The 22,535-nt window shown below is 46.5% G+C and overlaps 1 protein-coding gene across 1 annotated transcript in view; it reads right to left on the bottom strand.

Annotated features, from left to right (window-relative positions):
- The window catches only part of LOC144828429 (microtubule-actin cross-linking factor 1, isoforms 6/7-like), a 300,733-nt gene that overhangs the window by 202,764 nt on the left and 75,434 nt on the right, over nucleotides 1–22,535 (bottom strand). The window contains exon 7 of the mRNA XM_078686575.1: nucleotides 3,487–3,728. Coding sequence (XP_078542701.1) covers nucleotides 3,487–3,728 — 242 coding nt within the window. The remainder of the gene's footprint in view (nucleotides 1–3,486; nucleotides 3,729–22,535) is intronic.

Here is a 22,535-nt window from a genome sequence, read left to right as displayed (position 1 = left end):
CCGGTCCTCACCGCCATACCAAGGGAGATCAAAGATAAATCGGCCAGCAATCAAGAGCAATTCTCCAATTGCTTGCTAATCAACTGTAGATCGGCTTCACTGCACGCAACAGAACTAGCTGAAGCCATCCTCACTCACGATATTGACATTGCGTTCCTCACAGAGACCTGGCTTAATAAGATATCCCCTCCCTGCCTTGACTTGCTGGTACCACCTGGCTTCTCCCTCATTACCATAGACAGGATAGAGCATAGGGGAGGAGGGGTGGCTATCATCCACAAGGACAGCCTGGACATCTCGGAAACCACCTCTTTTGACTACTATACATTTGAATGCCTATCCACCATCATCAAGACCAAGGACAAAGACTCTCTACGGTGTCACCTGCTCTACCACCCCCCAGGTAAAAACAACCCTTTTGGAGAACAACTTTCCGACCTGATTGCACAAGGCGCACTCGGTGACTCCAATAACCTAATTCTTGGGGATCTGAATCTTCGCTGGAATGAGACACACAATCCCCTAATCCATTCGCTATCCAGCCTCCTTCATGATAACAACCTGCAACAACATTGCACCGAGGAGACTCATTACAAAGAAGCCACACTGGATGCTATCATCTCACAAAAGAAATCAATCACGATCAACCACATTCTTCCCGTGAACTGGTCAGACCACCACATGATCCTCTTTCATATCAATCACCCCATTTCCTCACATAAACCCCCCCCAAGACCCCTCCAAATGGACAAGAAACCTCTCTCAAATACCCCTGGATATCCTGGATGATCAGTTAAGCTCTCTTCTTCCGGCCAACAAAGCGCACCTTTCCACCAATGAGATCATCGACTGCTACAACTCCGAGCTAGTGTCCATACTCGACAAACTTGCGCCACTAAAGCTCAAAAGAAGCAGAGTTATCCCTTCCAGAACATGGTTCAACGCTGACCTCAACGCAGAAAGGAGAACTCTAAGAGCCAAGGAAAGAAAGTGGAGAAACAACCCAACGGCCATCCTTCGTGATCAACTGAAATCAGCCCGAAGGAAATACAACAACCACATCAAAAACAAAAAATCCAGCTTCTTCCGCGAGGCACTGGACAAAGCCAAAAATAGACCGAAGGAACTTTACAGCATCATTAGGCAACAAACGTCCAAACCACTGTCTTCTTCTGTGCTAGCGTCCAAAGATCTTTGCGACAATTTTGCCCACTTCTTCAACGAAAAGATCACAAAAATTGAACTTTCACTTGACCCCAACAATTCACACCCCAAGAAGACCAATTCGGCTGCTCCTCAGGCTCTCTCTCCTGGCTCTTTGAGCACCCCCTGGCTTAGCTTCCGTCCCGTCCCAGACTCAGAGATAATCTCGCTGATCTCGTCCTCCAAACCATCAGCTCATATCTCTGACCCCATCCCTCCCTCACTAATCATGAAAATGAAACACTCTCTTGCACCTATATGGGCCAACATCATAAACAGCTCCCTAAAAAACGGAATGGTCCCTGACTGCCTAAAAATTGGGCAAGTTACCCCCCTGCTGAAAAAAACAGGTCTTGACTCGACAGACCTGAACAACTTCAGACCAATATCTAACCTCCCTCTACTAGCCAAAACATTGGAACGCTGTGTACTCCTGCAACTGACTCATCATCTGGACAACAACAATCTCCTAGACCCCCTCCAGTCTGGCTTCAGACAAGGATGCAGCACAGAAACAGCGATGCTGATCATCATAGACGATATCCACGGATCTCTGGATTCAGACAAATGCTGCCTCCTCATTCTCCTTGACCTTTCTGCAGCATTCAATACGGTGGATCACAAACTCCTCACCAAGGCTCTTCAAGAAAGAGCTGGCCTCGGTGAAGTAGTTCTCAAATGGTTCTCCTCATTCATACACAACCGAACACAAATAATAAAAATCAAGAATTTCACCTCTGAAATCCAACAGGTCAATAAGGGCGTCCCCCAAGGTTCGGTGCTCTCGCCTCAGCTTTTTAACATCTATATGGAACCACTCTCCAAGCTACTCAGAAAAGCCAACATCCGCTTTCACCTCTACGCGGACGATACACAAATCTATCTGGAAACTTCCTCTCTCACTCACATACATAGACTAAATGATGTCCTGAAAGATGTTCAACAATGGCTGACAAACAATCACTTGAAACTGAATCCAGACAAAACTGAGACACTCCTCATCTCGAACAAGGAAAACAACCCTCAAATCACCGAATGGCTAAAAGCAATCGATGCGCTTAAAGGAAATCTTACTCTAGCCGACTCTGTTAAATCTCTTGGCATCATCATAGACCCCAAACTAAACATGGTAAAACACATCAAGAATGCAGCCAAAGGTGCTTTCTTTAACCTCAGACTGTTGAACAAGATCAAACCCTACATTCCTAACAAGGATCTCAAACTGGCCACTCAATCTCTGGTACTGTCAAGACTAGACTATGGGAATGCAATCCTAACAGGCATCCCGAAATCGAACTTGGCACCGATCAAAACAACACTACATGCTGCAGCTAGAATGATTACCGACATCAAAAAATCGGATCACATCTCCCCAGCACTCAAGGAACTTAAATGTCTCCCAGTAGAAATGCGTAGTAACTTCAGAACGGCCTGCATAACCCACAAAGCCCTCCATACCGGCAAACCCGAATACCTGGCAAATAAACTCAAAAAAGCAGGCCAAGCCAGGAATCTGAGAAGCTCTAACTCCTTCCTGCTCATCCTACCCAAAACCAGAAAGAAAAGAACAGCGGACTGCTCCTTCACTGCAAATGCCCCCAAAATCTGGAACTCCATCCCCCCGCACATCAGAACTATTCCTTCTTTTGTGGAATTCAAAAGGCAACTCAAATCCTTGTTCCTGATCCGCTCCCTTGGCTGTGGATAACCGGGGTCAGCAAGCAACCCCTGAACTATGTGACTACAGTGAATCCCATAACCAAAGAAGCTCGGCAACTCACCCATGTTCCGCTTACAATGTCACTCATTGAATGCTTATACCTTACATATGTTATGTTCATGTTTATGTTACGTATATGTTTATACAGATTTTTGTCATTCTATTACTGTAAAGCGCTCTGCTACCTCCGGGTCTTGACAGCGCTATAGAAAACTTCCAAAATAAAATAAAACATATAAATCAGGCCACTAAGTTGACCAAGACCTTGCCATTAGCATGTTCGTGATTACTTTTCTCTAGTGTTCGCTTTGTTTATGATCCTCCAGCATATCTTTTACCACACAATAAATGTGAGGATGGTTGTGATGATGGTTGCATGTTGGGTGTGAGGGGGTGGATGGTGTTAAGCTAGGCAATGTAAAGCAGATGCACAACCATATAGTCAAAAGCTGGAAAGCAACTTAGGGAAGGAGATGCAGTGACCTCCTGTAGCATTGAATCCTTTGGCTATTACTCTCTGGTATTCTTCCATTCCTGATTGTTTGAGTGTGGCTTATACCTACCTTGTCTTGTTCAGCAGTACTCAGTGTGTTCGCTTTGGCACTCTCTTGGCTGCTCATGGAGGCCACCTCCTTCTCCATGCGTCCTAACCAGATGCTCAGGTCTTCCTGGCTGGGATCCACCTGGGATGAGGCCTCCAGTGTCTGCTCCAGCCTGTGAAGGATGTCCCCGCTGCTCTGGATGACAATTAGGTACCTCACTCGCATGGAGTCCATCTTCTCCTGAGTGAGCTGAGCTTCTTCTCCTGAATCACAGATTGCAAAGTATTAAAGCTCTAATCAAAATGTGGCTCAACTAAACAAATGTAACTAAATTTATAGGCTAAAGTAAACATTGTGTGTATCTATTGCTTTAGACTTCGAAGTTATCAAATATTAATTTACTGGAATAAATGCTTCCCTTCACACTATCCTCTGGACATGGAAAAAGCAAACCAATCCCAAAAGCATTGCTTGATGTCTTAAAAATGTTAAGGAGAGTCACACAAAATTGTGATGTAAACTCTCCTTAAACATTTTAAATTAGTCTACTTGAACTCATTGTGATATTAATTAATTCAAGTGTGGATGACAAAGATGTTCAGGGAAGTATACCCTCTTACAATGTGCTGCAATAAATAGATACAGAAAACCACACCGTTTCAAATATGATAGCTACTTGTTTAGGTGACATTTAACTAAAATCTACACCGGAGGACACCAGAGTCTGTGCTAACCCAAGTCTCTCCACTGCCAACAAGTTCCCATTTTGCCAACACACTCAACACAGACACATTGTGATGCCACATGCAACCACCCGGAGGTCACTGTAATCAGCATCCCAATGAAAACCCTCTCTATCAGTTTTCATATAGAACCAGACAACTTCCTTACCAGGCCTGAGCCAGCCTAATGCAATACTATCCTCAGGGTTACCTAATAGTAGACTAAAAATGATCGTACCTAACACCCTCATCTATAATACTGGACGTTGCTGTGGACACGGATGACTCTACTAAATCGGGTGCCATGAACACCATCCTCCTGTGCTGTATCTTGTACACCTTCTTTTGAGCTACAGCCTTCACAATGACCTCCCAGATAACCCTCTGAACAAATCACAGGAGACTGAAATCTGGGTATCACTCCCAAAGCTGCCTCACACTCAATATCACCACAAACATCTTTGCAAGCTGAAAATGATTTACAAAAACAATCATGGCAACACTTAAACACATGATCAGAGATGCTGCATTCTAAAAGACACTTTCCATAAACTGAAAACCAGCTAAACTCTCAACTAATTGGTAGGATCTCAATATATACCCCCAACTTGGTATTCTCAACCCAGTGCAACTGACCTTATCTTGGCAATGACAATTCTCAGTACCACCCTTACATTTCAAGGACCTTCTTGTGGGGACTAGGAGAGTGTACCCACTTCTCCCTCTCTTTCCAATATCCACAATAGCTTAGTTTCATGAGCCAATGAACTCCTTCTTAAGCAAACATCATATTGTTGGTTTCCTCTAATCTTGCTACAAATTTCATTCTAATCACAGAAGGTCCCCATGCAATATCAGAGCTTTGTCACTTCTACCAACAAGTCTCACACCTACCCAAACATGGGCCCTCTGTGACAATCTGACCATGAACAGGAATAACCTGCTCTAGTGTGCACTGTTCCTATAGAACTAACCGTTCACCAATTTTTAACTATGTTCATAATTTTCAAACACATCATGATCCAAATCAACTGATTTATTTAATTTCACATATTTTTCCATATCACAGATACATTTTCTAACACATTTCTAAGTCCTTTTTATGCAAGGATGAAGTAAAAAAGTGATAACATTCATGTATTGAATTTCATAAATAAGGGTTTATCATTATATGTGATGAAACAACATATAAACGATTTATGAACTTAGAAATGTGTTAGAAAATGTATCTGTGATATGGAAAAATATGTGAAATGAAATAAATCAGTTGATTTGGATCATGATGTGTTTGAAAATTATGAACATAGTTAAAAATTGGTGAACGGTTAGTTCTATAGGAACAGTGCACACTAGAGCAGGTTATTCCTGTTCATGGTCAGATTACTATTTGCATGTGAAGCCAACACATAATTATAGTGTAGCACCCTTGTGTTTAAATTTGGTTTAGTCACTAAAAAGAGCTTAAATTGAGTGCGCCTCATACCCTTTGGTGGGTACTTTACCCTCTGTGACAATGTCACACAGGTGTGTGTGACACCAGCAGTCAGGCAATACAAGAAAATTTTAATTACGTGTAATCTTGGTTCTACATTATATTCTTACTGAAGTCATGAACGTAGAATAACCCGGTCCATGAGCAGGGACCCTGGAACACACACACACATTTATTTTTCTATGATGTTGGAGGTAGCCACGTCAGTGATGAACAGTCAGGTGACACCTCCATATGTCTGTTGCAGGCCAGCCTTAATAAACATTTTATCTGTCATTATTCTCTTAGATCTGGTCTTCGATGTCGATTGGGACCCCTCTGGTTGCTTTGACGTGGACCGTACCTCCTTGGGAGCATTCTTTACCATCGAAGAGCGTCTCGACTTAGACGACCTCCGTAAATCCTTTGACGGAGTATCTTCAACTGCCGGCGGGTGCTTCGAAGTGGACTGTCAGTGTTGTTTCGGTATTGATAGAGTCCTTTTACATTGACCTTGATGATGTCGCCGGGTGCTTCTTCATCGACGGACGAAGTCACTTTAGCATTGACAGAGCTGCTGGTGAATGTCTAGACGGCAACCTTGTTGATGACGGCCACTTAGACGACAACGAAGTCTTCGACAATGAGTGTTGATGAGTCTCTGAGGCCACTCTCAATGATGATCTTGATGCAGACGGTGAACCCACACGTATTTTACCCTGATTTTGATCCTACCCCCCCACCCACACCTGTCGACGTCAATGGTGGATGGAGTTTCTTAATTGCCTTCTGAGATCTTCCTTTGTGTGCTGACTTCTCATGAGAGGAGAGCTCTTTGAAGGAGATTGAGACTTCCCAAGGCCTCTTGAAGATCCTGCCTTTCCTCTGTCATGCATCCTGATCTTCTCTCTATCCTTCAGAGTTCTTTTGGAAAACTTCTGACAATAGTAGTATGTCTCTGGATGATGAGAAGCAGAAAGACAAATAATATAGACTGAATATGGATCAGTCTGCGCCTTCTTTTTAGCACAAGAAGGGCACTTCATGAGCAGAGAAGGCATGATGTGACAGAATTTTTTTTATTTTTCTGTCAGAAAAATAGTCTCATGTACTCTAGGTACTTAAAACCGTCAAATGAAAGAAAAAACTTGCGTTTTTAAAGAGAATTTCTTGACAAAATGTCTAAAAAACTGCAGAGCTCTCACTGCTTCAGGATCCTAAATGAAGGAGCCGGAAAAAAAGAACTGACCTAACTGTCACCTGTGGGGCATGATGAGATACTGGGGGTCCTGTGAGGTTTTAAAGGCACTGTGCCAGTTTCTCGGTTATGCCTTAAATGCAGCATATGGACTAAAAATGCCTCTCATTCCCTTAAAGTTTCCTTTCAAATAAAAGCTGGGATTACACTTTATGGTCTCCTTTTCTGTTTTACAGAAATGTTTGAGTTTTCATTTAAAAACATCTCACAATTATCAATGTAATTTGGGCATTTTAACCCCTTCTATAGGATATATTAATGTACATGGTACTTTTAATCGTGTGTGTATATATATGTATACATATATGTGTGTGTATGTATATAAATATATGTGTGTGTGTGTGTATATATACACACACATATAACATATAAACACACACATATATATATATATATATATATATAAACACACACACATATATATATATATATATATATATATATATATATACACATATATATATATTCCGCACACCCCTTCCTCAAGGAAGGATTAAGTACGCACTCACAAGGTTATACTTTTCCCAGATTCTTAGTTTATTTTCACGATTTCCAGCATCACAGCACAGAAAACCGACGCGTTTCGCTGCACAGACGCGTTTCGCTGCACACACGCAGCTTGCTCACGGTTAATCATTAGATATTTACGAGCCCCTCCTATTTCTACAGGGGAACCGCCAAGCCAATTCATACTCAATACCTCACTTCCTGTATCATGAGTCGGAAGTGACCTGGGAGTTGTAGTCTTTTACCCACTTAAAGACTACAAATTTTTGTTATTATCATCATCGATACATTCAAATTGTTAAACAATACAAAATATTCCTTTCACTCATATCGATATTTACAAGACCAATTTCGAAGACATATATTCTCTTATGTCATTCTATAGTAGGATTATTTACGTAATGTTCTTAAATTCATCAGTAAGCGTTTATGCCCTCCAGTGGGCTTCAAAATCATAGTTGTTCTTGATTTACTTGAAAAACTGTCCAATTCATAATCCCAATATTTTTTATGAGCTGTGCTTCGCTCTATTTCATTATTAATTGGAAATACTAAACATGCCCTCCGGTGGGCGTTGAGCATATATTTCAAGATTAAACCATATTCAAGAAAAACGTTACTTTATCTGAATTATCTTAAATATTTACATATAAATAATGCCCCTCTCATTTAAACCGTATCCTGTAACCAAACTCATTTCGATTCCCATCTTAACTATTTTACAGTCCTTTTGAATTATTGTCCTCTGTTGTCCGACCCCATACTTACAGTAAACCAAACCACCACACAGTACCAATCTTTTACGTTAGAGATGTACATATAATTCCTCACTTTGATTAAGCCCCATCGGGGTCATTGTCCTGAAGTTTAGAATTTGGCGTGACTCTCTGCATCTCAAGGTTTTTTCTCTATCACCCCCTCTCTCATGTGGGAGGATTGTTTCCAAAGCATAGAATTTTAACAGTGTCCAATCACCGTTGTGTAAGGTCTCCATATGCTTTGCCACAGCATTATTTCTGTCTTTATTCACCGTCGCCCTTACATGTTCGAGAATTCTTTTTTTCAATTCATTCTTGGTGCTTCCAATGTACTTTAATGCACATGGACATTCAATCACGTATACTACATGTGTACTAAGACAGTTGATCAATTCTTTGATTTGCCACATTTTATTATTAGGCATTAGTACTTCCTTTTTATTCACTGCTATTTATATATTATATATATTATATATATATATATATATATATATATATATATATGTATATATACATACATACATACACACACACACACACGATTAAAAGTACCACATACATTAATGGTGTTTAATTACTATATATAATATATTTAATATGTGCTCCGGGTTTCATACACTTGGGCTAGACTAGTCAATGCTTATGACCATTGATGAGGATACCCTGGAAGAGACGTTGGACTGGTGAACAGCAGAAATGGAGGGCTGATTGCATTGCTTATGCTGCTGTGAATGAGATTTTGAGCAAATTGGGACTCTCTATGGTTGCTGACGTCTGCCCATATACAGCTGTTTTGAATATTGATGTTGCGATTGATGTTGCTATAAGTAATGTGACCATTTATGGGATAAAATCCTCTGTCTTTGATACGGTTTGGTATCCCTATGGAGGACTGAAACCTATAAAATTGCTTTTTGTCTTCTAGGTCAATCACTTTAACTGTCTCCGACTCATTTTTCATCTTTTACATCTCATAATCCACATTAAGACCAAAAACACTTATCCTGTAAAGAGAAGGGTTAAAGGTATTTGCTGGGCATCTGCTATTCAGGTTGTAAGACAAAGCCAGGAAGACCATCTGAGAGAGATACCTTGAAAGTCATTTTTTGCTGCTAGGTGTGCAGCATCAACAGCGGCACTTATTACCTGGTTCGAGATCAGCTGACCTTCAATTAAACTTTCTAGGAAGTCTTGTTTTCTTTCCTAGTAATGCAGAATCATTGACAGAGTTTAAAGTTGGGGCAAAAAATATGCAGATTTTTTGTATCATTGCACTTATTCAGGGGCGGCTCAACAATAGGGGGCGTAAAAGCAGCACCCCACTACTTCAAATTGCCTTCATTTATGTTAGGGACGGGTTAATTAATACAGTGTGTGGGCCAGACTGTTGTAACATTGGAGGATGAGGGAGGCCGTGACATCAGCGCTATAGCAATGAGGGAAGGTTGTTTCTGCCTTGTAATTGACATGCCCGTGTCAAGCTGACCGATGTCTTTTAAACGGCCAGTTTGACATGCGTACTTTACACCACTGGGGAGAGATGTGGCGTAGTGGCCAGAGGGGCTGACTACAGAGCGTGGGCTCCCACTGGATTTGCAGTTAGAAACAAGTGTGTCTATATTTTTTGTTGGAGACGATCTGCTCACCCATGATATTTTCTTTGATGAGCTTTAACACAAATTAAAATTTCATATGGGATATGATTGAAGGAATAATGTATACACCACCTTTGACATTCTTTAAAAAGCTACTTATAACCTGGTTACCTGGTTACTTGACACTGTTTAGCTTCTATGTTACTCCGGCTCACGCGCTTTATTAAGTGTCATTGATTGATTACAGCATTTGAAAGTACGTTTTAAAAAAAGAAGAATTGCTTCTCTATGTAATTAGTGAAAGAAATATATATTCACACTTAGTTGTTATTAATTGATCACATTTTATTTCAGACAATTCTTTAATTTGCTTCAGTCCCAAAATGGTAATTCCAGGCATTTTGAAAAGGACATAAGAGTCCCTTAATTCAATACTTTGTTGCTGTATTGATGTCAGGTACTAATGAGGTAATATTTCTGCCCAAAAAGTATTAACTTGTAAAAATGGCAAAATAATAAGGTAATACTTTCACAAAATTCGCTGCATTCTGTCACAAAAATTGCCTTTTCTTGCTGCATAATTTGGTCCTCCCCTGCTGCATAATTTGGTCCTTTGCTGCTACATAATTTTAGTGGCCCTGTTTGTAATGTAACCATCAGCCACATATGAACTCTTAGATCTACACTTCTTTACACCTGGAGTGGTAGTGCATGCCAAGAACTCTGTCTGACCACGCTCCAGTCAGCAGCTATTTATTGACTTAGGGCCTTTGGCACCCTTGCTATGCCAGTGGATAGACATCACAAACTTATATTCAATCATCCTATTTGTTCCTTATAAGTCAACAATGATTGTTATGCCCCATCACTTTCAAATTTCATCAGCCGCCATGAATCCTTTTACTCTCTTTCTCAGGAGCAGTCGAAGATTTCGGAGCCCAAGGATGCTTTTTTTTATTTTATTTTTTTATAGCAGACATAATTACAGAATCAGAATTAGAGCCTTGCTTCCAGAAACTTGTGTCTTGTTCTGCAGGTTTATATTTCCTGTGAAGTCTTGGTGGTGCTGATTTTAAAAGTAGGCAGAGTGAGAAATGTCTCTTCTGCCAGTTCAGTGAAACCTGGAACTAGCAGAAATACTAGTCTTGAGAAGCTCTTGGTAGTTAAGGTTCCATAATTATCAAATCTGTTATGCCAGGAACTTTTATTTGGATATTAAATTTAGCAGCTCCTCTGATCAGTACATTTTGAAAGGGTAACACATCATCAACTGGGTATGTAAGAGGAGAAGCTGGAGGAGATGTTGGTGTTTGTGACATGCCTATATCATAAAAAGATAGGCTCAGAGAAGTTGAATATTTTGTTCCTGATACGTCTATCATGAATTGTTGGATGTGGGGTTGATGGTTGTGCCAGATTCAAAGATAATGTTAGACCTTGCGTAGAGGAAAGCGCTGTAGGTGTCAGCCCGCCATGATTTGGAAGATCAAGAGGTGGTAATTCTAAGGACTGAAGAACCTGTAAATGATCCTCTGAAGGAATGACAATTCTTGGTATTTTAGGTGGGATGGCCTTCTATAGAGATTCATGCTCCGCTACTGATGTGATGGATAAAGCTGTAGAATGTCTTGATGTTGAATGTCTCAATGGCTAATGTCCTGATGGCAAAAGTCAATCAGACCTTTCCTTTCCACTGAGGATTTCCGATCATGGATAACCATCTCGTCTTCTGACCTAACTGAATAAGGATATATACATAGGGCACAACACCCTAATTACCGTCGCATGACATGGATCATACAATGACCAACTGATGTAAAAGTGCTTCCCCAACTCAACCAACTCAACCAACCAACAGACAAATGAAAATCGTCAAAGACATTGACTACACACCTCCCATAGATCTTGGTATAAGATCTATACGACATTTAAGACTAGACAATGGCATCACCACGAAATCCTGACCCATTCTGAGTACAAGCTGAGGAAAGCCCTTGACTCGTTAGCCTCCTTCAAACTTTCGAAAACAAAAGTCAACAAGAGGAAGCACAACAGTAAGTTTTCCAATATGTTTTCACAAAGTGAAACTGGAAGGCAGCTACAGATCATGGGTCGTGTTAGTTGACAAGGAGTCAGGTCATTGCTTGAAGATCTGATTACCAGGGTGATTTCCTGATAACCATCTGTACGACCAAACGGCGTGTTTACTATTCACTGCATTGTAGTGATGTCAGAGCAACCCATGAGGGAGGGAATACAGGGTGGGATCAGGGAGTTTGGTAAATATTAAAATATGGATCAGCTCCTTTACATAGTTGTAAGTTCCTATCCCCTATGTATGACCCTAGGCCCTGGTTGAAGTTGCATATTGTTGATTCACTTGAACATTACTTTGAAACGTATACAGAGATTAATAAAAACCCAAAAAAGTTAAATTAGCTGATCACACTGTATGCCATATTCACTCCTCCGACTACAGTTCTGACCCTCAGCTTTGCTTGGGATCACTTGCATCTAAGAATGGCAAATTCCTCTAGACATGCTGTGTGTTGTAATAACGAGGTCTGGAAACAGAGCACTTGTGAATGCCAGCTTTATTGCAGCACAGAGTAGGTAGGACCATCCCCTATCTGACCAGAGCTCCAACTGCCAACAAGGCAGATAAGAATTCTAGAACATGGAACCCCACAGAAATCTAGAGTGCTAATCTAGGAAAGGAGAAAAACACTGTACAACATATCTACCCCCCTTAACAAATAAAAGAAAGCAGAAATGATAATCACTGTGAAAATAATGTATAAAATCAATGTATATAGTCATCTAGATAAGTGGGTGGGCGCCGAGGGTGAGAACTCCTTAACAAGGCCTCCCCAGAGAAGGACGGAGAAGAAGAAGTAGAAACTGAATCAACTAGGGCACCACCATGCACAGACATGGAAGCAGGAGCATCACCACTACCCACCTCCCTCCGTCCAATGGATTGAGAAGGGAAAAGAGACCCGCCATCAGGGGCTAATAAATACCCATTACAGCCCCCAGGACTACCACCCTCTGAATGATCAGAAGAGACATCCTCCTTCCTTTGAAACAGAGCCACCCTCCTATAATTCCAAGTTTCCCCGTTTTCTAACACAACAAAATGTGGAGACGCTTTCTTGACTCTAAAAGGGCCCCTATACTTGCTAAGACCCTTAGAAAACCTACCTGGTTTTACTTTGACCAGGTCACCCACTACGATAGGTAAGGAATCATCATTAGGGGGTAAGACCTCTCCCTCCAAACACCTCAACCATGCAGGAGTCAACCTTGAGACTGGTGTGCGTCCGCGCATCAATTCAAAAGGAGATTTCTCTCCACTTTTATGAGGTGTTGATCGGTAGGCCCACACAAGTTCTTGCACCCGCTCATGTGAAAAGCAGCCACTTTGTACAAACATTTGAATCACTCCCTTCACCAGACGATTCACTCTCTCGCAGAGTCCATTCCCTTGCGGGTTGTACAGACTTGTCCTCTGATGTTTGATGCCACACTCACGTATAAACGAAGCCATCTTCAATGACGTCAACTGAGTGCCATTATCAGAGATGAGAACAGATGGATATCCTTCATTCAAAAAAACACCTTTCAAAAAGGTAATAGTAGTGTCAGTGTCAATTTCTTTCACAAACTGAACACAGAGCCATTTAGAGAAACAATCAATCACCACAATGGCAAACCGTTGATTCACAGGTAACTCATTCATAGGGCCTATGAAATCTAAACAGATGCTGTGCCAAGGTAAGTTCTCAAAACCAATTCTTTGTGGTGAGTGCGACCCTACAACCTTTAAACGTTTCTCTCCCTCTTTGCAATAACCACACTTCACCACACAATCCACAGCATCATTATCAACTGTTGGCCACCAGAAGTTCTCTTTAACACGACGCTGAGTGAGGGTTTGACCCAAATGGCCCTCATGAGCCAAACTGCGGATTCTACTCCGCAATGAACTGGGAGGGATGAAACGATCAACACATTCTTCCCTTCCAGGTAAAGTTCATCCAAGACTCTCAAAAAGGGTCTAACCTCAGGCTCAACAGTGCTTTCTCTTCTTGCCCCTCTAGAAATAAGGTCAATAACTGATTTTAGAACTTGATCCTCCTCCATACCCTTCACCCAGTCATCACGAGAAAAGGAACCACCTCCTAAAAACAACACATCCTCTACTACTGCTGCTACAGCAAAATCATCCAAAACATTGCTAAAATGTTTGCTACACTCACCAGAGTGCGCTGGAAGTCGGGACAAGCAATCCGCCTGGATGTTCTTCCAACCGTGAACAAACTCAATCTCGTATTGGTAATCTTGTAAGCGAGAAGCTAGCCTCGCCAACCTGGGAGACCCCTTCCCAGCGCCACCTGGAGCCAAAACATTGACAAGTGGTTTATGGTCTGTACGCAGAACAAACTTGTAACCCCATAAGTAGGTTCTAAAGTAACTCGTGCCCCAAACAGCTGCAAGGGCCTCACGCTCTATGACTGAGTAATTGGATTCAGAGACGGACAGAGGCCTGGAAGCAAAAGCAATGGTCTTCTCCTCTCCTCTATGCTTCTGCAAAAGCACCGCACCAAGCCCCACCCCACTCGCATCAACCATCAAGACAGAGGAACGACTTGTATCGAAAGGGGTAAGAACACCAGCAGATTTAAGCTCCCTTTTAATCAGACCAACACACGATTCATGCTCAGCGGTCCAATTAAATTTGACGCCCTTTTTCAATAAACATCTCAGAGGTGCAGTCTTGGAAGAAAAATCCCTCACAAACTTTGAATAAAATTCGATTAAGCCCATGAAAGACCGAAGTTGATCTTTATCAACAGGTGAGGGGGCTAACTCGATGGCTTCTAACAGGTTCCTCTTAGGCTTTATGCCCTCCTCAGACAGACAAAAACCTAAGTATTCAATTTCCTTCAAAAGGAACGCACACTTCTCTTTCCTCAAAGTAAGCCCAGCATCATCTACCCTTCGTAACACACTCTGTAGAATACTATTATGTTCTTCAAGTGAATCTCCGTAGATCAAGATGTCATCTTGAAAATACAAAACTTTGTCTAGACCCTTAAAAACCTCTGAGACTAATCTCTGGAACACACTGGCCGCAGAGACAAGGCCAAACGGTAATCGCGTGAATTGGAAGGTTTCTTCACTAGTAATGAAAGCAGTCAAGTGCTTATTTTTTTTTTAAATATATTTTTATTGCAGAGTTAGAAACCACAGGATACAATCAATCAACCAGTGCATTCGTGACACCCCACTGTCCAATAATAAATCCAAACTGTACACAGCCATTCAGCCCGCATCCCGGGGGCCGGGCGGCATGTTGTTACAAGCAATAGGAGAGAATCACGGTGCAAGTCCCACTGGGACCAAGGTCGAAAAGTCATTGTACGTATCTGCTTTTACCCCCCCCCCCACAACAAAACCTCCGTCAGCCATCCCAAAAATAATACAGTGACATCTCTTACGTCGGGGCCTCCCCTAGGCGCCCCCGCCCCATCTCGCCTGGCCGCTCCCCTCAGCCCTCCCATACTCCACATCGTGCACACCTCCCTAATAGAGCCAAGGCACCCAGGCGGGCCACCCCCTAATGGCTTCCGTCCCACCCCAAATTCCCATGAACCAGTCCCCCCCCAAGACCCCCCCCCCCCTGGCAACTGCTAGGAGTACCCCTCGTCCTGTCGAGTTAGATGGACCCACCACAGCGCGAAATTTAGCACTTCTGTGTGCGCCCCGTGGTGTCCACCGGCTCAGTTCTCCCCATCCTCGTCATCTACCAAAGAGTCACGCAAGGCCTGCACCACTAGCTCCCATGCACGCGCCGCTTCCAAAACCTTCTCAGTCCCCAACTTAACAGCCTGTTTCATCCGGAGCACACTCTCGCAGGCAGACCACCGCAGCAAGTCATTCTTCCACCTACGCAGCGAGGGCCCCCCCCTGGACTTCCAATGCCACGATATCTCCCTCTGCGCCAATATCAGACCCAGATCAATGAATTTGCTCGTCACCTTGGTGTGTTTGGTGTGCGGGAACCAGAGCAACAGGCACGCCGCCATATCGAAGTCCACCTCCCTGGCAGACACTTCATTCAGGAGTTCCCCTACCTCCGCCCAATAGGTCCCCAATTGCGGGCACCCCCAAAACAAATGATCCATGCCCGCACCCAGAGACGAACACCGTGGGCATCGGGCATCCGGCACCCGGAAGTACCGCTGTAATTTCTCCGGGGTTAAATAGGCCCTATGAAGCACATAAAAATGCACTTGTTGAAAGCGCGCATTTCTCGTGCCCTTCCACGTACGCCGCAGGATGTGTCCCCATGCCGTATCCGGTATGGGGCGGCCCACACTCTCTTCCCATTTAGCCTTGAGCCCTTGGAGTGGTTCCAGACCCTCATTCAGCATCCTATTATGGAGGCACGTCACAGCTTTGACCGTGCCTGCTGCCATCACCACATATTGGCACGCCATAGTCGTCGTTGGTTCTTCGAGCCCCCCTTTCCAGTGCTTCTGTATGGCAGCCACCACTGCCGCGTGCAGGAGGAACCCCCCGTCGGGCAGCCCGAACTGGTCCCGGAGCACCTCAAACGGTGCCAACGCCCCATCTATGTACAAGTCACCTACCACCTGTAATCCCATCTCTTCCCAAGCCAGCAACGGGGACCAATCTCCCCCGTGCGGCAAGGCCGTCAGCATGCCGATCGGAATCTCCGGCGCATAAGGCCGGGAAGCCCTCGCTCTCCGAAGGCTCCTCTGCCAACACAAGCGGAGCGTCCTTTCCTCCATGGTGAGGGCCCGCAACTCAAGCCTCTGCTGCATGATAATATAGGAGAGCACGTGGCGTTGTATCCCCCGGTCCCGGTCCTCCTCTGGACCCCTGAACACCCTAGCCACGTTCTGTGTAAGAACCTGCAGCTGTGCCGCTAGATAATACAGCTCGAAATCAGGCACAGCCATACCCCCTTCCATCTTAGGGCGGAGGAGTGTGTTCAGGGCCACTCTACGGCGGCCATGCCCCCATAGGAAGCCAATAATCATCGATCTCAGGTCTCTGAAGACCCCTTGGGGAATCCAGATAGGCAGCGTCCGGAAATAATAGAGAAAGCGGGGGAGTGCCACCATCTTCAAAAGGGCAATTCTGCCCAGAACCGTCAGCGGGAGGGTCGACCAGAAAGACAAGCTGCCCCGCAGTGCCCGGATACAGCGACCAATGTTGCCCTCCAATAGGTCCGCGGTTGCGTGGTAAATGCGAACACCCAGATAGGTGAAACAAGATGGCTCCCACACCACGTCCAAGTCGCCACCAGGATCAGGTGAACCCGCTCGCAGCGGGAACACACAAGTCTTCGCCCAATTGACCTTAAGGCCCGACAGCCGGCCGAACTCCGACAGCAGCTCCATGGCACCGGCCAACGCCCGGGAGGTGTCAGCTAGGTACAGGAGCAAGTCATCCGCATATAGCGATATATAATGCCACTGCCCGCCCCTGGCTATCCCCATGTACCCGACACCCGACCTCGCATGGACCGCTAAAGGTTCCATCGCCAGAGCAAACAACAGGGGAGACAGAGAGCATCCCTGCCGCGTGCCCCTGCCCACCGGGTACGCCGCAGACACCAGGCTGCCCAAACGTACTCTCGCCGTCGCCGATGCATATAAGACCCTTGTCCACCTGCGGAACCCCTCGCCCATACCAAACCGCTCCAAAACTCCGTCTAGGAACGGCCATTCCAAACTATCAAAGGCTTTCTCGATGTCCACAGATAGGACCGCCGGGGCTCCCTCCCCGTCCAAGATGGCGTCCATTATCCCCACCAGTCGGCGAACGTTCAGCGCCGTGCTCCTCGTGGGTATGAACCCGGCCTGGTCCCTATGTACCAGGCCCGTCATATACGGGGCCAGCCTGGTGGCCAGGATTCGGCTCAGAATCTTATAATCCACCGTCAGCATGGATAGCGGGCGGTAAGACCGCACGTCCGCTGCATCCCGGCCAGGCTTCAGGAGCGGCACAATCAAGGCCTCCCGCATGGATCCGGGCAGTGCCCCAGCGTCGAAAGCTTCAGCATACACCGTCAGCAGCCTGGGTGTCAAACTATCCGCATACTGCTGGTAAAATTCAATCGGTAGTCCGTCCACCCCGGGCGTTTTGTTGCGGGCCATATGCTTTATGGCCGCCCGTATTTCCGTGAGCGTTACCGGGCTGCCCAGTTCCTTCGCGTCCTCCTCATCTAGGACCGGAAGCTGCCTCTCCCCCAAGTATTCCACAATGTCCTGGACCCCCACCCCTAACTGACTCTGGTACAGTTCCTCATAGTACCCCCTAAAACATTCCAATACCGCTGCCTGGGTGTATACCATCTCCCCCTGCGCAGTACGAATGCCGAGGATCGGGGAGCCCCTAAGTTCCGGGTTAGCCAGTCTGGCCAAGAGGGTACCCACCTTGTCCCTTTCCGCATGCGCCCTGATGATATACTGCTTGTAGTCATAGCACCGCAAACGTTCCGTCTCGGTGGCGACCACTTCTTTCGCTTCTAATAGCTGGGCCTGTAAGTCCGGCCTAGCCGGCCTGCGGCGCTCCAAGTCCCTCAACCTATCTTCCGCTTTCACGAGGTCATTCAACACAGCCGTGCGAGCATTCGAAAACCTACCCAAACACACCCCTCTCACCACCACTTTCATTGCATCCCATTCAGTGGACCTACTCGTGGCCGTGCCCGCATTCATTCCGAAATAGCTATCAATGCCTTGCCGAACCGAGTCGTTGAAGACAGGATCCTCAAGAGTCTCCGGCCGAAGCCGCCACGTTGGTATGACTGAGCGCTCTCTCTGCCACTGAATGTGCACCAATAGGGGATTATGATCCGAGATAGTCCTAGCCAAGTACTCCGCATGGGAGACCAACGGAGCTAGGGATCCACCGCAGAGCACCGAATCAATCCTGACATGCAGGTCATGAAGTGCAGAGTAAAAGGAGTAATCCCTGGTCTCCCTGTGCCGCTCCCTCCAGACATCCAGCAACCCCCATCTATCCTGCCAGTCCTTCCTGTGCGCGGCCAACCTGCGCACCGGGGAGTCCACCAGGGGGGGATGGGACCTATCCAGAGCCACATCTGTAATCGAGTTAAAGTCCCCCCCTAGCACTATTGGGCCCGCCAGGAAGGAGGCCAACGCCCCTGAGAGGCTATCAAGATATCGAGCTTGATCAGTGTTTGGCGCATACACAGAGCAGAAAACCACATCCCGTCCATATAACCTCCCCTCCACCGCCACAAACCGGCCATCCAGATCCACGACTTGATTCAGCAATTGAAAGGGTATCCCCGCCCTCACCCAGATCAGCACCCCCCTGGCATACGCTGAGTAGGTGGTGCCAAACACCTGGCCCCGCCATCTTTTCTGCAAGGCAGTACATTCTTTCTTAGTGAGATGAGTCTCCTGGAGCATGGCAATCTGAACCCCCCTGCGTACTAGATATGCATGGACCTTATGACGTTTCACCATAGTTCGCAGCCCCCGGACATTCCACGTCAGGCATTTCAGATTAGGTAATGTCCCCATTCCAACTTCGTATAGTCCGAATCAAAGAACGAATGTTCATAACCCCCCCAATGCAGTTGCCCCCCCCGAACACACCCAAAACAGAAAAACTTCCCAAACCCCGCTCCCCAGGACAGAGCACACGAACCCAATGTCCGCCCCCATCCAAACCTTGAACCAACTTCTCGCACTCTTACCCTGTGGTCTCCACCACAGTCGGCCTTAAGGGCCCAAGGGGGGTGAATCACCGCCGACCCCAGCAAGCGGAGCCCGTGCCCCGCGCCTCCATCCCTCCCACAGCACAGAGCCCCCCCTCCCGGCATCCCGTCCCCCATCAGCAGGATACCACCCTACCATGAAGTCCCGATCTAGACCAATCCAATGTCAGCCGCAAAAGATACCATCCGAGGTCTGTGGGGTCACCTCCGGCCCCTTCGAACTGTCCGCTTCTGAGAGTTCCTCATCCGTCTTGCCGCCTTCCCCTCCCGAGTCAGTGCCTGCTCGTTCACTGTTCTGTTGCGACCCTGTAATGGCCGCCGTCGCTGCGAGTGCATCCCTCTTTTCCGCCGCCATTTGAGCCTCCCGCCTCTCCCGCTGGCGCCTGTTGCGAGATCTGATGCGTTGCGATTGCCTCACCCGGGGCTGCTTGGGCTCATCTCGTCTACTTTTATGCGATCTGTCCGTCCCCGCTCTATACAACTCCAGCCAGTGCCAAACCTCGTCTGGAGTCTGGAAAAAGTGCGTAGACCCATCCATCATGATCCGCAACTTAGCTGGGTAGAGCAAGGAGTACTGAATGCTTTCCTCCCTGAGCTCCTTCTTCACCGCCAGGAACGAAGCCCGGTTTTTCTGGACCGCTTGGGTGTAGTCCGGGAAGATCGTAACCCTACTATTCTCCACCTCGTAGGGGCCCGACATCCTGGCCCGCTGAATGAGGAGATCCCGGTCCTTGTAGTGGAGGAGTCTCACCACCATCGGGCGGGGGGGGCGGCCAAGCCCCGGCGGGCGAGCGGGTACCCGGTGGGCCCTCTCCAGTGTAAAGAAAGGAGTGAGCCCCTCCGGCGCCACCACAGTGCGGAACCAGTTCTCCATATAGGCCACCGCATCCTCCCCCTCAATCCGTTCCGGAAGGCCTACGACCCGCACGTTATTCCGCCTATTGCGGCCTTCAGCATCCTCCGCCCTCCGTTCCAACGAGTCCAGCCGGGCCAACATATCAGTGATCTTATGCTCCGCGGCCACCACCGATGGTTTCAGGTCCAGCAACAGTTGGTCATGGTCCTTAACTCTGTCCGCTAGCTTCGCATGATCTGCGCGTAACAGCCCCAGGCCCGTGGCCACTTGGGCGATGTCTTGGTGCAACGCGTCCTTAGTCGAGGCGATCGCATCAAGTATGGCATCTAGTCGCCGGTTCAGCCGTTGTTCTCGGTCGAGCTCCGGGGAGGGACTCTCGCCCAGCTGAGTCGATGTCGCCGAGTCCCCCTCAGTGCGTCTCTCGGCCATCGGCCCTCCAGTCGCCGCCATTCCAGGTCGCTGCGTCACAAGTCCAGGAGCCCGTTTGTCGTCAGCGCCCGTGGGCAGTGCCGGTCGCCGGGCACCGGGCAGTGCAATGTCTCCACCGACACTCACAGGCACAAGAGCCACGGCCTGCGAAGCACACTCCACTCGGCCGCCCCCCTCGGGAGCCTGAGGGGGAGAGGATGAGTCTCAGGGCGGTGGCCAGCTAGGGTCCCCAAGCTCCGGGTGAGTCAAGGCAGCGTTCCTTGGCCTCAGGGCACAGCCCCGCCGACCCTAGCGCCTCGGTCAGCGGATTGCAGGATCTCTCGCCAGGATCCCTCGCCAGTCGGCGACAACTCGGCTCAGGGCTGAAGTTCGGGGCCTTCCGACCTCCTCGCCGCCATTTTCTTCGCACCCTCGGCAACACCTCAGCCGCTGCTTCGACACGGTCCCCTCGGGGGCGGCAGTCCCCCAGCAGTTCACCAATTGTACCCAGCTGTCCCCTCACACTTCAAAGGGCAGGAGCGTCGTCTCCGGGTCGCCTAGGGTTCCGAAAACAGGAGAATTAGCGGGATTCTGCGCGGAGCTGCGAGCTCACGCCGCCATCCCGATCGGCGTCCAAGCCACGCCCCCAGCAGTCAAGTGCTTAGAGACATAATCCAGACATATTTGATGGTAGGCATGCTTTAGGTCTAGCTTATTGAAAAACTTGGCTCCTTTAAGTGTTGACACCAGCTCACCAATATTTGGTCGCGGAAACACATCAGCCACTATGCACTTGTTCAACGAACGTAGGTCTACACAAAACCTAATCTTATTATCAGGTTTTTGAGAAATTACAACAGGTGAAACCCACGGAGACGCTTCAACGGGCTCGATGATGCCTCCTTGAAGCATATCCTCCAACGTAGCCTTAACCTCCTTCCGCAAAGCAAAAGGAACTCATCTTACCTTATGTTGGACGGGAGTGCTACCTTCCTTGAGATTAATATGATGAGAGTAGCCTACCAGTTCTCCCAGTTGATCCCTAAAGACGTTTTTAAACCTCTCCAGAACCTCATTCAACGAAGAGCTGTCAACAATTGAGACAGGATCATCAGCCCTGGGATTGACTACTATGTGTAAATCGTATTGTTGGTAGCGTCCTAGAATGGCTGGCCCATCGATAGATATATACACTTTACCCACCGCTGATCTATTCCTGAATTCAATTTTACTATCAAAGTAGCCCAAGAGATCAATCTTTTCACCTTGATAGCCAGACGGAAAGATGTCACACTCTTTCAAGGTCCTTTCACCCCACACACTCCTCATCAGGGATGTGGGGATAATGGTCCATTTAGAACCTGTGTCAACCATCAATTTGACAGACTTCCCATCAATAGTAAAATCTGCCTTTAAGATTCTTCCTCTTCGCTCTTCACAAGAACTAATGGAGTCACATAACACCAGAATCTTATTCACATCACGCTTCAGTTCACCATACTCACTGACTACTGTCACTTTCGAACTGTTTTTGTTTCTACACATTTTGGCGAAATGCCCCAACTTCCCACACCGTAAACACTCCTTATTGTTTGCAAAACAGAATTTAGCATCAGAAGTATGTGAATAGCTCCCACACTTCATGCACATTTTAGAGCTGTTTCTGTTGTTAGACTGTACATTCTTTTTCTGGAGGATATACCCT

This window comes from Lissotriton helveticus, chromosome 4_1 (assembly GCF_964261635.1).
Source record: "Lissotriton helveticus chromosome 4_1, aLisHel1.1, whole genome shotgun sequence".
Taxonomy (NCBI): domain Eukaryota; kingdom Metazoa; phylum Chordata; class Amphibia; order Caudata; family Salamandridae; genus Lissotriton; species Lissotriton helveticus.
The sequence above is the reverse complement of the archived record's forward strand: the minus strand, read 5'-3'. Positions and strand labels throughout refer to the sequence as shown.